The sequence below is a fragment of the Salvelinus fontinalis genome, chromosome 31, assembly GCF_029448725.1.
Source record: "Salvelinus fontinalis isolate EN_2023a chromosome 31, ASM2944872v1, whole genome shotgun sequence".
Classification (NCBI taxonomy): Eukaryota; Metazoa; Chordata; class Actinopteri; order Salmoniformes; family Salmonidae; genus Salvelinus; species Salvelinus fontinalis.
The window spans coordinates 39,659,974-39,678,915 of NC_074695.1; the positions used below are offsets into that span (position 1 = coordinate 39,659,974).

Below are 18,942 nucleotides of genomic sequence, written 5' to 3' on the forward strand. Positions count from 1 at the left end.
AATTTCTGCCCTGCTAGAGCTGCCCCGGTCAACTGTAAGTGCTGTTATTGTGAATTTCGAAACGTCTAGGTGCAACTACGGTTGAGCCGCGAAGGGGTAGGCCACACAAGCTCACAGAATGTGACTGCCAAGTGTTGAAGCACGTCTTCGGTTGCAACATTCACAACCGAGTTCCAAACGGCCTCTGGAAGCAAAGTCAGCACAAGAACAGTTTGTTGGGAGCTTCATGAAATTGATTTCCATGGCCGAGCAGCCGCACACAATTCTAAGGTCAACATGCGTAATGCCAAGCTTCGGATGGAGTGCTCCAAAGCTCGCCGCTATTGGACTCTGGAGCAGTGGAAACGCTTTCTCTGAAGTAATGAATCACGCTTCACCATCTGACATTCCGACGGACAAATCTGGGTTTGGCGGATGCCAGGAGAACACTACCTGCCCCAAAATGCATAGTGCCAACTCTAAAGTTTGGTGGATGAGGAATAATGGTCTGGGGCTGTTTTCATGGTTCGGGCTAGGCCCCTTAGTTCCAGTGAAAGGAAATATTGATGCTATAACATACAATGACATTCTAGACAATTCGGTGCTTCCAACCTTGTGGAAACAGTTTGGGGAAGGCCTTATCCTGTTTCAGCATGACAATGCCCCCATGCACAAAGCGAGGTCCATGCAAAAATGGTTTGTCGATATCGGTGTGGAAGAACTCGACTGGCCTGCACAGAGCCCTGACCTCAACCCCACCGAATAGGCCTCATTGCCCAACATCAGTGCCGACCTCACTAATGCTCTTGTGGCTGAATGGAAGCAAGTCCCCGCAACAATGCTACAACATGTAGTGGAAAGCCTTCCCAGAACAGTGGAGGCTGTTATAGCAGCAAAGGGGGGACCAACTCCATATTAATGCCCATGATCATGTAGTGTATCTTATTCAAAGATAGGCCTAATAGTATAACTTGTGTTTCCCTTGGGTAGTATTTTGTAGACATTACTATTTGTAGACATGGAAAAGTAATGGAATATATGTGTAATATGTGACTATTCTGTTACTTATATTGTTTCTGGTATTTAATAGAAAATTACGTGAAAACAATGGGTATCCCTTGGTGCTTACAAAGAACAATACTTCAACACAATATTGATACCTGCTACCATATATTGCCATGTGGTGCTTGTTTGAAAGAATGCCAAAGGAACAAACAAGTAACATAAATTATTGCTGTGCAATTACATTTAGCTATTTTACTACATAACTAGTATGATGGTAAACTTTTTTCAAAAGATGCAACTACACACACTTTGTTTTATTTCAATTTATTTTTTTGTATTTTTGAATTCCTGTGTAATAAACCAAATCGCTTCTACAGCAGTATTTCATTAAATTTGTTACATTCAAGTTGAATAGTGATTCTGTTTCATATTTTCAGTTTCAATGACATATCAGTGAGACAACTCATTATTGTGGTCTTTCACTATTACGGGTGACCAAAGCACAAGACAATTGATACAGAAATCTTTACAATCCAAAATATCACCTTGAGATTAAATTGTTATTTTAGAAAGTGCCCATGTGCAGGTTTTACGTTTTAAGTCACTACGTAAAAGGGCCACACATTTTATTTCACAGAATTATGAATGTAATCTTAAATATTTTGGGGATAGCAAGTTACTTTAGAAACAATAAACACAGAAAATAAATACTGAATGAGATAAGATTCAAATGTGTAGTCTTTGAATGAAACCTGGTATGAAATAAGAGCAATAATGTGATGATAATGATGTGATAATAATGATGATAACAATGATAATGATGTATAATGAATGGAGTTTTGTACTATGCGGACACAGTGATGTATTGAGGCTCCATGTTGCCAAAGTAGGATTTCTCCCACTCACTCATCAGGTCAAAGTGCAGTGGGCGGTCACAGAAGGTGCAGGAGACAGTCGCCGGCCCGTTCAGAAGGAGCCCCGTTTCTTGCCACACCTCCACGAGCCTCTCTGTCAATCAAAGTGAAACGGGTCAAACACAAAGAAACGTGAGTCATGGCTAACACAGCTAGTAGTATTGGCTGTAGTATCTTATTTTAAGTCTATTCAGAGGTTATTCAGGGATCACATTTTTGTGAATACACTGAGGAAGGATACTATTGGTAGTTGAAGTTTTCTTTCTCCGGACCCCCTGATGTGTCGAATATGACCATTGACCATTAATGGGTTGAACACCACTGGACGTATTCACAAAGAGCCTCAGAGCTGATTTAGGATCAGTTTAGCCTTTTAGGTCATAATGTATATGATTATACAGACAGGGTGGAACTGATCCTAGATCAACACTCCTACTCTGAGATGCTTGAGCACAGGCCAGTTCTACGGGAAACCCTGTCAGAGCAGTAGCAGCAGGTGGCTTGGTCACTCACCCACAAAGTACTCCATCATTGCAGGGTTGTGGTGAGGGGAGGGAGCCAGACGCAGCAGCTCCTCGCCTCGGGCTACGGTCGGGTAATTGATGGCCTGGACGTAGATGTTGTGTCGCTCCAGCAAGATGTCACAGACCTTGGAGTTGAGCTCCGCGTTACCAACCTGAGAGATGACAATGCATGCACACACACATAAATTCAGTCTATCATCTCAATAATGAACTTAGTGTGCTGTGCTCAAACAGGTTCATCCTAGCATCATTGCCATGTACAGAATGATCCGCCTGAGTGCCAGTCTGTTTCTGCTCTCTTGCTAACTCCTTATGGAATACAATAAGGGATTGCAAGAGAGCATACAGTAAACAGACTGGCACTCAGGCTACAGAGGTAGTTTGAGTGGTCAAATATTTTGATAATAGATTACATGTTGTTTCTGGGGTAGGTATACCAGTAAGTCTTATACCTGTGGAATAACAAAGCTAGTATGATAAAGTACCTCTTGCACACAGAAGTAATGACTAGGGCCTTTTTCTCCACTACCTGGCCTACAACTATACAACTATACTCAAGGTGTCACTACAGGCTTTTTCAGGCACTTCCACAACCTCCCTACTCATTAGATAATTAACACATCAGATAATTAAGTCAGATAATTAATCTCTAGAAATGTTATATCCCTTTAGTCATGAAAATGACCCAGTTAAATGAGAGGTGCACAGACAATCCACATGCTTAGAAGCTTAATTTGTGGCAACTAGATCATTATTTGAGACGATTCAACTATCAAGATGTGATGATTTAAAATAAAAAGTTGAACAGGTGTCAATAGAAGGAACTATCTATGTCTTGGTGCAGGAGGACAAAACTACCAGAGAAACAAGAAGCTGAGAAAAAGGCAGGGCCCTAGTAATGACACAGTAACTCTCATAACTGGAGTGACATAGCTAGGGTATCCACTGCTCTTAACGCTGTAGTAGTAATAGAACATGTACTGCAGTACCCATAATTCTCTGCTCAACATATCCAATCGTCTTCGTCCTGTCTCCTTATCAACACAAATGATGTAGTAGCAGTGTAAATCTCTTACAGTACCTTTATTGGGATGATGTGGCTGGGGCAGTTGACCACAGGCAGTCCTTTCTCCAGGAGCAGCTGTCTCATGTGTTTGACATTCCTCTGGTGGGCCCTGCGCAGCGCCTGGCCCTCAGAGCTCATCAAGACTCTCACAGACTCCAGGGCCCCAGCCAGCACCATGGGGGGCAGCGAAGTAGTGAAGATGAAACCTGCAGCGAAGGAGCGCACCGTGTCCACCAGGGAAGCGCTACTGGCAATGTAGCCCCCCACGCAGCCAAAGGCTTTACCTGCAGCAATGGAGAAGAAGAAGAAGTAACAGAAAAAGAAGAAACAGAAGAAACAGAAGAAGAAGAAATAATTATCAAATGGAATGATTTGTGTACAGTGCCAGTCATAAGTTTGGACACACCTACTCATTAAAGTGTATTTCTTTATTTTTACTATTTTCTACATTGTAGAATAATAGTGAATACATCAAAACTATGAAATAACACATATGGAATCATGTAGTAACCCAAAAGTGTTAAACAAATCAAAATACATTTTATATTTGAGATTCTTCAAAGTAGCCACCCTTTGCCTTGATGACAGCTTTCCACACGCTTGGCATTCTCTCAACCAGCTTCATGAGGTAGTCACCTGGAATGCATTTCAATTAACAGGTGTGCCTTGTTGAAAGTTCATTATTCTACACTGGAGAAAATAGTAAAAATAAAGAAAAACCCTGGAATGAGTAGGTGTGTCCACACTTTTCACTGGTACTGTATATACAATAAAAGGCATGTACAATATCTATAACTTATAGATATATTATAACAAACACCCCTCAAATCACAATGAACCATTATGCTTATTGGATTTTGAAAGCGATGGAGTATTCCTAGTTCAAATAGTTTTGATCAAGTTTGAATGTGACCCCAATGTGACCTAGCTAGATTGACAACCACATACTCTGAAATAAGTAGGCCTAAGACTAGATTTACTTAATACCACCTTGTCATCTAAGGTTGCCTTTATAAGCGCTGATCTGAAGTAATATTGAGTTCTAACTTCAAATGGTGAAGGTTAGGATTGAAAGAAGGTAAGCTGACCTTAGATCTGTGCATAAGATGCAACTTTTCACGGAAACTGCTCCTAGAGAGACTTATCAGTATGACCAGACTGGGTGTGTGGGAGCACTTCCACAGCTGATATGTATATCCCCTGGCCTGCAGCCTCTGCCGTTCCCTCCGTTAGCCAACACCAGAGCATGATGAAAGTTGTTACTGCGATGTCAGCGATATAAATGTCAGTTTGTGCCTGATGACAGCAGGTAGCCTAGTGGTTAGAGTGTTGGGCCAGTAACTGAAAGGTTGCTGGATCAAATCTTTGAGCTGACAAGGTAAAAATCTGTTGTTCTGCCCCTGAACAAGGCAGTAACCCACTGTTCCCCGGTAGGCTGTCATTGTAAATAAGAATTTGTTCTTAACTGAATTGCCTAGTTAAATAAAGGTTTAATTAAAATGTATTTAATAAATGACCGGCATTAATTGGTTAAATGGGACCTCTTCCAGGGGAGACTCACTTGGCTCAATCAAATTCATCTCTGCTGTGAGGGGCATTTCCCTAGCTCTGAGACAAGCTAAGACAGACAGAGACTAAATGGTTACAGCCATGATGGAACCTGCATCACTGCAAGTGTGTATAATTAAATTAATTCATAAACACATATTACTACTTCCGTTTTTGGTAGCAAATCCAGGATTTTTAGATAAAACAAATTAAATAAGTGGGAATCAACTGGTGTCCCTCGTTGGCCTAGTCAAGAACTGGCCTTGTTACAGACACATCTGTTCATTTTAATTATTTATATTTTATTTAACCAGGTGATTCCCATTGATATATTCATCTCTTTTTTAGGTGAGCCATGGGCAAGAGGAAGCACCAATAGTACAGAATAAAATGCAATACAACATGGTACAAAATACACTTATAAAAACAACAACAAATCCAGAAAACATAGACACTCTTATCAAACCTGTTTATTTCTTACCCAAGGTTCCAGAGACAATGTCAATCTTGTGCATGATGTTGTCTCTCTCTCCCACACCGGCCCCATGGGCTCCATACAGGCCCACAGCATGGACCTCATCAACAAACGTCAAGGCCCCATAGCGATGGGCCACATCACATAGCTCCTCCAGGGGACATATAGCACCTGAGAGCGAGTGAGATGAAATAGGATGTACCACCTTTTACTGTAAATAACCGAGAGACCGTGGATATTATTACTGAGGCACTAAGCAATACAGAATTATGAAATGTGTAGCACTCAAAATCAACACTGACTGGGATATTATGTTTTTAGAACTTCATTTATTAATATATGAGAGGACGTAACATAAAAAATTAGCAACAAATAAATAATACTGCTTGCTTATCTCATGTTAAACCACCACAAACCCCTAGCAAAATATATATTATGAAAGACAACCAAAGATGAACTAACATGCAACATGAAATGTGTAGCCCATTTCGTGACACTTACCATCCATGGAGTGCACGGTCTCAAAGGCCACGATTTTGGGTGTCTTGGGGTCGGAGCCACTCAGCAGCTCCTCCAGGTGTTGGCTGTCATTATGGCGGAAGATGAAGCGCTTGGCGCCGCTGTTCCTTATGCCCTGGATCATTGAAGCGTGGTTCCCCATGTCAGAGTAGATCTCACAGCCTGTATTTCAAAGCAGAGAGCCCACAAGGCAGAATGAGCTTCTAACTCTATTTTTACCAGAAATTATAGTGTGTGCATTATAGTACAAAGTATAGTATTTTGGAATATAGATTGGTGCCACTAATGTGACCACATTGCCCTTGAAAGCAATGCTGAAGTTCTGATTAGAATGAAATGCTATAAGTATTGACTATTATTCTCATTGCTTTCTCTCATCTAGCCTGGTCCCAGATCTGTTTTGCTATCTTGTCAACTCCTATGGTCATTGTCACAAGTTAGCAAGATAGCACAAACAGATCCTGGATCATGCTACCTCTCATCCTCTGTCAATGTTTGACTTTCAGCTTGGAGACCAGGGAGGGCCCTGGGTTTAGGCTAACCTGGCAGCATTTTGGCCAGGGTGAAGAGGGTGGAGTCGTTGGCCACGAAGCAGGATGAGAAGACCAAAGCTCCGTCTTTCTGGTGGAGCTGGGACAGTTCTTTCTCCAGCAGCACATGGAAGTTACTGGTGCCAGAGATGTTCCTGGTACCTCCGGCACCTGCGCCATGCCTCTTCAGGGCATCCCTGAGATAATACAAGAAGAATCACAGTCAAACATCACATCTTACACTAACCTCAGCTCCAACACATCAAAGAAGGTATGTTATGAATATTTTTTCTTTCTTCCCCATAACAGTTATAAAGACAAATTGGTTTTAATTGTATAAATATAACAAATACCAAATAGCAGCTGGTACAATTATCATCGGAAAATGCAGTTCATGTGTAGTTAGCATTATAACTTGGTGACAAATAGCAGCAGATACAATTTCATAATTACATTTATGTTTCAGAATTGTTTTAGATAAATTAGTACAATTATTATTTTTATCGCCCCCCCCCTCCACTTTCTTTATATGAAACAAGTATACTTGCTCGGTCTCAGGATGCCGAACACCTTTTAAAAGCTTTTTCCAATAAAGGACAGTAAAGGAAACCATACTTTTAGGAATGTGGGACCACGATTCTGTAAGTCCGTTGTCATTTTTTCTAACTGTAAAGAATCCGCAACTTGTTTTAACGACAATTGAAAAGTGGGTGGGTTTTCATTTTTCCCACACACAAGAATACATTTCTTTGCAAAGTATGAAATAGTTATCAGCAACCTTGTCTTGTCTGAGTCAAGCTTAATATTTGGCATGTGATTAAGGAGGTAAAGGCTTGGAGATTTGACCAATATCTAAAATAATCTGAGTGGCTGTATGAATAGAGCACCAGAAATCCATAGCTTATTGTGTTGCCAAAAAACTTTTGGTGCAAAAAGGTTCCTTTTCCGGTCTGAGGTGTGATTTAATATGATTTAATTTAATAGGAGTAAAATAAAACATGAAAAATATTTTTTTGTTTGTTTCCTTAATATTCAAACTAGTAAATGGGTAGTGTATCTTATTACAGATCTCAAGCAATACCTCCTCATCAAATTCCATACCTAAATAGTTTCCCCAAATCCTTTGAAGAGGGATAAAGGCGGATTCCCATTGTCTTGACAATGTACAGTACATCTTAGCAATTATTAATTTGATAAATATAGATGTGGTTATTAATTATTCAACTTCTTACAACTGAGATCTCAGCTCTCCTTCTTTGATAATCATAAGGAAAATATTTTGGATTTGAAGACATCTAAAATAATCTGTACATGGGATGTTGTAAATTACTTCATTGTATTCTAGCCACTATGGAACAGGTCAGCGAAACTCATAAGACCCAGCAAGCACCACCTATAGAGGTCGACCTTTGATATCACATTGGGCAGGTCAGGATTACAAGAGATAGACGCAAGTATAGAATACGTGTTTGAAATACCTAAGTACTTTGTACAGTCTGCCCATGCCATTCATGTGTTGTACATAGTAAAGGTCTTCTTGTTATCACAAATATGCTGGACCCGATTCACAAACATAAGATTCTTTAGAGGTAAAAGGTGGCTAAATTGAGCTTCAATCTGAACCCATAGTGTCTGTCCAAAGTCCCAGACATCAAATTGCGAGTTTGGGCTGACCAATAATAAAAACGATACAATTATTTTTTTAATAATACAAAAAAAAAAGAAAACGGTAAATAACAGGTCAACATTTGAAATAAATAATTACATCTGGAAAGACAATTCAGCTTGATTATGTTTATCCTTCCAATCATAGTTACTGGGAGACTGGACCAACAAATCAGGTCGTCTTTCATTTAGATAATTCTTTAGAACTGGGGTAACATTTATTCCCAAATAGTTGAATCCATTTTGTTTCCAAGAAAAGGGACAGACCAAACTCAACTCATCTGTTAGCTGGCTATTTAGCAAACAGGCATTAGATTTGATAAGATTAGCCTTGCATCCAGAGAATTTACCAAATTAGGCATTAGTATCAACGATATGTGGAATGGAGTTCACTGGATTGACAACATACAATACAACAGAATCTGCATATAAAGATAGTTTATGTTCCTGATCTGCAATAAGGGGACCGATGGTACTCTCATTAGAACGTATGGACTCTGCCAGCGGTTCTACGGCCATGGCGAAGAGAAGGGGAGACAGAGGACAGCCTCACCGGGTCCCTCTACTCAGGGGAAATTCTTGTGACCTTAAACCATTGGTGGAGACCATAGCTCTGGAAATGGTATAAATCGCTTTGACCCATTTGATGAAATTAGCACCCATATGACATTTTTGCATAACAGAGAATAGGAAATTCCATTCATCTCTGTTGAACGCCTTCTCAGCATCTAATGACAACAATATAGAAGGAGTCTTATGCTCATTTAAATGATTGATAACATCAAACAGTCGTCTAACATTGTCCGATGAATACCATTTTTTTTATAAATCCCATTTGATCGGGGTCAGCGAGGGTAATAGAGCCTCTAGTCGTCTGGCTATCAATTTAGTTATCACTTCGGAATCAAAATTCAACAAACTTATCGGTCTGACAGAAGAGCGTTCTAATGAGCCCTTCCCACTTTTAAGCAAGACACTGATAGAAGCCACTGGCATATTCATAGAATAAGGCAAAATTCCCATAACACAAAAGTAATCTATCATGTAAATATAGGACATAGGTCTGGCCAGAACTGCTTGTAAAATTCACCTGGGAAGCCATCTGGGCCTGGGAATTTATTATTAGGCATAGATTTAATTGCTGCAAACACTTCCTCAAGGGTAAAAGGATAATTGAGAAACAGAAGCTCTGGTTAGGATAGTTTTTGGAGAGAACTGCTGTCTAAATATGATTGTAATTCATGAGGTGAATAGTTGGATTGCAAAAATTGGGTCATAGGTGACTGAGTTATTCTGTAAACTAATAGCATTAATCTTGCGTTCGGATTTTTTCTTTTTCAATTGATAGGCAAGGAGCTTGGTTTATTACCATACTCGTAATGTTTTTGTCTAATGCAGAACATTTTGTCATTAATACAGCGAGTTTGTTCAATATTTAGTTTAGCCCTTGCTACGGTCAACTGCTTTGAACTTTATAATACAGTACTTGAACTTTCTTGAACCTTCTAGAGGATGTGAGGGATCAAGGAAAGATGAATTGAGAAAGAATCTTGATGTCTGGCTTACTGAATTCCGTTGAGGACCCGGGGGTGGCTGCCCATGCCCAGGTAGTCGTTACTGCACCAGACAGACACCTGGGAGCCTTCCCGCCCGGCCATGGAGTAGTCTTCGGCAAAGGGAAAGACGTCAGCGCGCCGATTCACTGTCTTAAAGATTCGGTAGGTGTGGTCATTCTTCTTCTCAGAGATCTTCCTGTCGAAGAAACCATCGTATTCGAAACTGGGGCCCACTGTAGGGGTTAAAAGTATAATAGTGTCAGCAAATTATTTTGTGAAAGACTTAAAATTATTCAAAAGACATTCATATAGTTTCTCAAGTTACATGTGATTCTAGATCCAATAACTTGTTAATTATGATGAAGAATGAATCATTGAATGAAAGAAAATTGGGTCCCACTTTACATACCGGTAGTGATGCCTGAATGTGGCAAATTCTTATTTACATTGATGGCCTACCCCAGCCAACGCTGGGCACCACAATCACAGCCAGATGTGATACAGCCTGGATTTGAACCAGGGACTGTAGTGACACCTCTTGCATTGAGATGCAGTGCCTTAGACTGCTGCACCACTCGGGAGTCCATTTAAAAATCATCTCAAATTGCGTGTGTTTAAACCTCATTTCGCTGTGCATAAATATTGCATGAGAATACGCGATTGTAAGTAGGCCTATACTTGGTAATCCGTTCCCTTTAAAAGCTGTGCAAACAGATAAGTTGTATGTAATACAACTTGTGGAAATGTATTTACACAGTACCTGCCAATGCAATAATCATTAAACTGGTATCAAATTACCGCTTAATATAAAGTGTGACTGAAAACAGTTCCGAGTTATGTACTGTATTATGTCAATATAATTTCTTGTAGAACTACAGTGCAACTTCTCCTCTGATTGAGTCAATGCAAACGAGTCACACTGGTCTTATGAACTGACTCACCTATATTGTCCTTCAGGAGGTGGGACACTCTTGGGGTTTGGACCTTCAGCATGATGGAGTCCTCGAGTTCCTTCAAAAGAGAACTTTTCATACCTGTGACAGAGAGCAGGGGTATAACAGTCTGTACTATACTGTAAAGTATTTCTCATTTATGCTATGCTTGTCCATTTTTACCCCAGTTTGTTTCTTTGTCTTCAGTGATGCTGGTTTTAATAGGATTTTGGGGCAAGTGTAAATGTCTTCACTGTGTTTAGAACTTGGACTTGTTGTTTGTGTCTACCAAAGTGTGTCTGCTGTGTTTGCTGTGTTTGCGCTGGTGTTTGTGTGTCCACTGAGCAAGTTTTGGAAGCTAAACTCCTAGGTATAACATTAGATGGTCAATTATCATGGTCAAGTCAAATGGACAAAGTTATTGTGAAGATGGGGAAGGGTATGTCTGTTATAAAAAATATCAGATTTTTTTTTACACAAAAATCTACTGTACTAGTTGTTCAGGATCTGGTCTTGTCCCATCCTGATTACAGCCCGGTAATAGAGTCAAGTGCAGCAAAGAAATATCTAGCAAAGCTGCAGCTGGCTCAAAACCGAGCAGCACGCCTTGCCCTTAACTGCACACACAGAACTAACATCAACAACATGCATGCTAGTCTTTCCTGTTTGAGGGTTGATGAGAGATTTGTATGTTTTTATTTAACCTTTATTTATCTAGGCAAGTCAGTTAAGAACACATTCTTATTTACAATGACGGCCTACAGATGAGGTGAGACAGGTTTAGACCAAGTTAGATGAGGTGAGACAGATTTAGACCAGGTTAGCCTAGGTGAGACAGGTTTAGACCAGGTTAGATGAGGTGAGACAGGTTTAGACCAGGTTAGATGAAGTGAGACAAGTTTAGACCAGGTTAGATGAGGTGAGACAGGTTTAGACCAGGTTTAGACCAGGTTATATGAGGTGAGACAGGTTTAGAACAGGTGAGGTGAGGTGAGACAGGTTTAGACCAGGTTAGATGAGGTGAGACAGGTTTCGACCAGGTTAGGTGAGGTTAGACAGGTTTAGACCAGGTTAGATGAGGTGAGACAGGTTTAGACCAGGTTAGGTGAGGTGAGATAGGTTTAGACAGGTTAGGTGAGACAGGTTTAGAACAGGTTAGGTGAGGTGAGACAGGTTCAGACAGGTTTAGACAATGTTAGATGAGGTGAGACAGGTTTAGACCAGGTTAGATGAGGTGAGACAGGTTTAGACCAGGTTAGGTGAGGTGAGACAGGTTTAGACCAGGTTAGGTGAGGTGAGACAGGTTTAGACCAGGTTAGGTGAGGTGAGACAGGTTTAGACCAGGTTAGATGAGGTGAGACAAGAGGTAAGACAGGCCTTGACTATGGAAATTTACTTTTTTGAGACACAACCTTTTACTTTCAACGGAACTCTTGAAGTATTAATCTGAGTTAACTGCTTTAAATTAACTTCTTTAAAAAACATTTCATGGAACGGCAGGGACTGTGAGGGGACACACACGCACACACATACACACTCTAACACACCATTTTATTTTGTTGTTGTATTGTTTGTAGTCTTTTTTACTTGTATTGTTTGTATATCATTGTATTTTAATTGTGTGTCTGCCCTTGTGTTTTGTAATTTGTCATGTTTTGTGTTTTTTGTGGACCCCATGTAGAGTAGCTGCAGCTTCTGCAAAAGCCAATGGGGATCCAAATAAAGAAATAAACTACTATTGTGTTGTCTTTACCTGGGCTAGACTCCGTCGGGACGTCCTCCTGAACCTCAGGGCTTGCTCTTACCATGCCAATCTGATTGGAGACAAAGGGACATCCCTTGGACATGGAGACAGCCACCTGGGTTGCTGATTGGGCAAAATGACGCTTTGAGTCCACACTCAGGGGCAGGATGCCTGCTGACTGGGTAGAATGGATGGTTGTCTTCCTCTCCTTGGGGATTGAGGCACAAACAGTGATCTGGCGGGCGATCATGGGGCATCGGTCGGCCATAGAGAGGAGGGCAGCCCCAGTTTTCAGCAAAAAAGGCTTGGGGGCTGACTTCAGGAAGGGGCAGTGGTGAAGGAAAGCGGCCATGGCTCTTGGAGCAGTTTTGACTCTGGATCAACACATGAGACATAGGACATAAGACCTTTAAAACATAAAATTCGGACACTTTGTTATAGATGTAGTATCTATGCTAAATGCTATTTACACTAGTTTAAGCCTACAGTACTTTTAAACAGGCTTAGGCAAGTTGAACGTCACTGTAGGCTAATGTACAATAGTCCTGAAGTAGCCTATGTAATGCTATTGCCACCATCTTCCAGAATCTTTCATAACCTTACATTTTAAAGGGGAAATTAAAACGAAATATAGGACTATGCCTACTACGTTCAAGAGAGCGGGGAACACACTTTGAATCGAACTTTCAGCACTATAAGGTTTTAGTGATTTGAAATTGTTCCAGAAATGTGTGAACAGTGTGGCCCATTATTTACGTTTGAAGAAAATAAAGAGAGTTGACGGTATAGGTGTGCCTGCGGGCGCGGCTTATCTTGTCTGTGCAGGCGCGCTTTTCATGCTCTGCAAGGTGCTGAGGCAAGATTCCGACAAAAAGACGTCATTGCGCAGGGACTGTGGACGATTATTAGTGAGCGTCAGTGTATTTAAAAATCGAATCTCATGAGACGACGTGGATGTATTTTAGTTTTTGATGACAAAACACAGACATATTTGGCCTATACTATTTCTGTCACCGTGACCAAACTAGTTTATAAATCCTTATTAATAAAAAGTCCAAGCCAGCCATTTCGGATTATAATAATAATAATAATGTTTTATAAAATGATTGTTTTTATGGTTGTTTTGTTTGGAACTAACTCATCCTTAGCTTGAACGAGCATTTCATGTAAAGAATATAGGATGGCTACTCAGCTGGTCTGCGGTTAGGGGATAAGAAGACAATTCTCAGGATCTGTAGTTTATTCTTGTGGTATGAGGTTATCTGACCTCCAAGTTAGTCTATCTAGATCCACAGCAGCTGAGCATTATGAGGCCGTTATTCGGTCAAACGTCCCAGGGAACTAAACCATTGACCCTAATGCTTGAGGAGTAACGACCAAACACAGTTTACATTTATTCACATTCAAGTGACACGCTATGTGCATTCCTGTAGTCCATCTATGGTTGTAGCGTTATCTTTTTTATGTATTTCTTATAGCTTTCTTTATTTCTTTGTTGTTGTTGTTTTTTAGCACTCAGAGATGATACAATGAGAAGCACGACATAACCTGTATTTGGCTGTTATATATTATTTAGGTAACAGTCAAAACTCTTATCTTAACATTCCTGAACTTGACATGTAGGCTAGCTGTCAACGACCATATAGACACACAGTATGCCTACTTGTGGGTTCCTTTAGCCTATAAGTGTACATTTGCCTAATTTGAAGTATCATACGCAATAATATTATGCTAGCTAAATTGCATAGGGCCAAACAAATAGAATAATTCTGAACATCTTACCTGTTGACCTGCACTGAGGACGAACTTCAAAACAGTAATAGACAGAGATGCATCTGTCGTCAAAAGTTAGGACAGTGACGTTGTCAGCATTATGCAATATTCTTCGAAAATTATTCTTGTTCACACCCATACGTTGTCACGTAGGGGACCAGGCTGGGGACTGGGAGCAGCCAAGTTGTAAAAAGACATGATGCATTTGAGGATAGGCTAGCCCAAATGCTTTTTGTCTAATTGCTGCGGTTTGTGATGTAATTAATAAATGTGTAATTACTGTTAAATATAGGCATACAAAAACAAACACTTCTGTGCAATTTATATTTAACCTTAACCTTAATATACTGTATGAATAATATACAGCTTCAGACCAGCCTATAGTGATATCCGAATGTTACATTTGTGTTGAACATTTTGTCATACCAACGACATAAAGTGCTCATTATTTTTCAGCTCTCTCTCTCTATCTATCACTCACACACATCATTATCATATAATTAAATAGAACAATTTTATATAATGATATAGACGCGGTCATATAATGTATCTCTACGATCATCATAACCTGTTTAATATGTCCTCCTTTTTAATTGCAGTTTATTCAAAAGCTCTCGTTAATTAGACAGGTTGGGTGGCATGGCCTTAAAAACTGTAAGCTACACAAGAGCTCGCCGGCAGATGGTGCATTCCACATATATTTTCATCAATAGCAATTCGCTCGTGACAGTGGAAAGGCGGGGCCGGAGTTTCTTATGTTGTCAAATCAAATTGATGTGCAAACTGGAGAGCAGCCTCCTCGAACAGAAAGCGAGGCGGTAGTCTATCGTCATATGAGCAGCATCAGAGGATAGACCACGGTCATTATAACCAGGACCAAGGACTGTCATTCATTCAGAGTTAATACATATCATCCAAAATATTTTCAAGATGCTGGCATGCACAGAAATGATCACCATATGTCTTCAGTCTGCTAAACATGACCACCACAGGAAACAGCAGCAGCTCCAGCAGAAGAACCAAAATCAAGGAATCTCTATCTTTCAAGATGTAAGTAGCCCAGTCTGCATCCATCGTCAATATAAAAAAAAAATGGAAGCGTTTTACTGAGTATGTCGCATCATTTGACATAATTTGTTATCATGTGGTCAAAGTGCATAATGTGGTCATTATGCACTTTGATATTATATGCCAGGCAGCTGTCAAAGCGTTCAAAGATGCTGCAGGTCGACATATAAAAGTAGTCTATTTTAATGTAGGGCTAGCTTTAATCTGTTGAACCAACAACAAAATACATTAGAAATGATATCAAATAATGCTATAATGATTTTAAATTGCCTTTATTGCACTCTTTCATGTTATTATTAGATACCAATGCGAGGGGTGTTTAAAGATCGTTAGTGTGTGCAAATCATCTGTTAACAATACCACGAAATCTCACATCTAATTAACACATCTGCTCGATGTGTTATTTATGACCCATAACAAAAAACGGCTATAGGCTCTGTTATGTATATATATATATATATATATAGCATATAATTTCGCCTACCGTTGGATCTCACATGGTCATAAGGGTCATGACATTGGTGGTAGAATGAATGAACGGATGATCAAAGGAATTAATTAATTAATTAATTAATAAAATACTAGCCAATTCACTAATTCAAGATCATCTTTGACATAATGCTTTTTTTCTTTGTTTAGTTTTCCTTATTGTCGTTTTTGTTAAAAAAAAATGTATGTGATATGTTTTTATAGTAGATCACATGAAAGAGGAGGACTATGGAAACCTTGCATGTCTGAAGTGTTTGGATTTTACTGCCATTAACTTGTCCTCGATTGACAATGTTCTGTTGAGGCATCTTGCCCAGACTTTGGCTTGGATTGGTCATGCTTGCCCCAGCAGCGTAAAAATGCTCATTATTAATGTTACTAATGATGTAAACGAAAAAAGAGTAGCCGGTTCTGATAGGCCTGTAGCAAGAATTATTGGTCATGAATAATGTACAAAATAGCCAGCCTACAGTACACCATTGCCTTCATGTCCCTTTTCCGCAGTAAAACCAGTTCAATCTCTTTATAGAGTTAATGCTAAGGGGAATGTAGCCTACACTGTTCTGGTTAGTAACAGAAAATTCTTAATAAAATATGATTTCAATAAATTAGGTGATGGAGAGCTTTTGCATACGCATTTTGATGATATATTTGCCTTTAGGAAGGCTATTACATAATAAATACACCTATAATGATAGAAAAGCATCATATTGTAACCAATGGAGAACTTTTGCGTGTGTATTTTAATTGTTCGCCTACAGGTAGGCTATTACGTAATAAGCATATGATGAAGAGAAGATGACACTGTAAGTAACCAATGACCCTCAACAGCATCACTGTCTTGTTGCCTCAGCCAGATATCCCTCCAATCGGATAGAACGATGAGCATTTTCCACATTTCATTGAGGCAGGTAATTGGCCAACAACAGGAGCAGTAAGTGCAGTATAAGTGCACATTAAAGGACGAAATGCAATCGACTCCCATTCACTGAGTCCACTGTAATGTATGAGACGGCATCACCAAAAAAGAAGCAACATTTCCTAAAGGCCTTTTCTATGGGTGGGTAGTGGATGTTCATCTATCCTGCAGTACTGTATCCTAATGAGTGCACATTGAGCAGTTTACATGCATAGAACAATCTGTGCTTGACGTCTAACCATATAAACCCGACAAGGTTGCTAATTTAATGTTCTCCAGCTAGACGAAGACCAAACCATTTAAAGCACAGTTGGCAGAACTAACAATTCACTTGAATGACACATGCTGTTATTGCTGTATCAACACATGTATTGTTTTCCAGCTAGATTAAGCAGTTGAAGCCCAAAAACCCTCACAGTAATGCAAAAGGCAAAACTGTCTCACCTCAGTTTATGTGGTCTGGACAATTCTGTCACCATCTCAGGAGGTGTTTACAATCTGGCTGCCGGTAATGCCAAAGTCTGTTAGAAATGGATTGATCCAGGAAATTTGTGTTGAGTCTACAGTGTGTGTTGAACCAAAGAAGAGATCGACAACCAGAGATTTAATGTGATGTCCACAAAGGAGAAGCAAGTTCTGAGACCCAGAGTCACGCCTCAGTTTATATCCAGAACAGAAAACAACAATATTTTTGTCATGACAGCAACAGTAAGAGTAAAATAATAAAACCAAGCCCAACAAATAGCCTACAATGACGGGGCGTTAATGATATCTTAGGGTTTGTGGACAATAAGTTCAAAGTGTCTAGTGAAAGTCTTCACGGCCCTTCACAGTTGTCACATTTTGCTGCTTCAACCTTAACACTAGCAAGCTATTTATTGCATAGCATTAGAGTTGCATTTGATAGTTTGTTGAACGTTTGAACATGTAGTCTAGAGACAATCTATATGTGACTATCCAATAAATTGGGGCTTAGGGTTCCGCTAATGATAAAGACTAATAAAAAGTGAACAAAGGGTTAGTAGGTGTGCAAAAACCATTAAGTATAAATATGTTAAAGATAAATAGTACTGTAGGCTAGGTCTACATACAAAAGATGTAGCAAGAGTTGATTCATTTTTTCATGTTTAAAATAATTTTCACTGCACATGGGGAGGGGATTGTATACAGACATTTTGGCTACAGTATAGAGCCTTCTTCAGTGTGTAAGCCTTTGTACTTCTACGTGTAAGCCTTCATGCATCTGTGTATGATCCCCTCCCCTACGTGCAATTGGCAGAACAATAGTTCACTTGAATGACACATGCTGTCATTGCTTCATCAACTACACCCCCCACCCCCCAGTGAATGTGGGAACTCTTTATGCCTGATGCTTACAGTGGTTGTTTTCCCCCTCGTTTAGTTTTCCCTCCGACTTAACGAGGGAACGACGCTGCACTCTCAGTACAGTGTTGCAGGGAAATGTTCCTACTTATTTATTCTGCCTTCTTCTCAAAGGACTCATTCGAGTTGATTAAGGGCTCTATTCAATCTCTATCGCTGAAGCGTTACAGATTGCGTGATGGAAATTTAAAGGTAATTCTGATTGAGCCGACATGCAGCATTTACCTGAAATGCAGCCTCCACAAACTCTGAGACATTGCATTTAAATTTCAATCACGCTGTAACTCTGAACTTCCGCGATACAGATTGAATAGTTTCCTCTGCCTCTCTCTATGGTTTTATTGGCGGTGATGCACATTGCGCTGAAGGTTTCCAGGTTGGTTCACTACATTTAGCTGAGTAGGCTAGTAAGAGTTTATGATAAACAAGCTTCAAGACATGTTGCACAACACAATTTTTGTTTCGAGCTTAATATTTCCATCTGAAGGACTCATGTTGTGTGAGTGGTTAAAACCCTACATTGGGGTATAATCTGTTGACCTGGATAAGAATCAGCAGGACAGGCTCACAGTTTGTCACCATGTGGAATGTCTGAGGGTCAGTTGGTAGATACCATATCAGCCCCTCATGACATGGACAAAAATGTCCACAGGAGGTTTTTGAGACCTGCACTGTGAGATGCTTAGACAACCTTTTATAGGACAGTTCAAATGTAATTTACATAGATATGCACCAGGGTTGGGGTCAATTCCACTTCAAGTCATGAAGCAAACTGAAATTATAATTACAATTACAATATTCCTAATTGAAAAGCAATGGAAATTGGATTTGGAATTTCAGTTTACTTCCTGAA

At 39.9% G+C, this 18,942-nt stretch overlaps 2 protein-coding genes across 2 annotated transcripts in view; one reads left to right on the top strand and one right to left on the bottom strand.

Annotated features, from left to right (window-relative positions):
* Window positions 1-1,292: 1,292 nt before the first annotated feature.
* On the bottom strand, window positions 1,293-14,347 carry alas2 (aminolevulinate, delta-, synthase 2). The gene is made up of 10 exons (XM_055892619.1): window positions 14,240-14,347; window positions 12,467-12,831; window positions 10,723-10,815; window positions 9,792-10,014; window positions 6,573-6,757; window positions 6,013-6,192; window positions 5,518-5,682; window positions 3,504-3,772; window positions 2,412-2,574; window positions 1,293-1,992 (listed from the first exon to the last, which is right to left on the bottom strand). Exons 2-10 carry the CDS (start codon window positions 12,807-12,809, stop codon window positions 1,829-1,831), a joined length of 1,785 nt encoding a protein of 594 aa, XP_055748594.1. The 5' UTR covers window positions 12,810-12,831; window positions 14,240-14,347; the 3' UTR covers window positions 1,293-1,828.
* Window positions 14,348-14,992: 645 nt separating this feature from the next.
* LOC129830226 (N-terminal EF-hand calcium-binding protein 1-like) overlaps window positions 14,993-18,942 on the top strand; it is a 34,636-nt gene continuing 30,686 nt past the window's right edge. Inside the window, exon 1 of the mRNA XM_055892620.1 lies at window positions 14,993-15,280. Coding sequence (XP_055748595.1) covers window positions 15,161-15,280 — 120 coding nt within the window. The 5' untranslated portion in view covers window positions 14,993-15,160. The remainder of the gene's footprint in view (window positions 15,281-18,942) is intronic.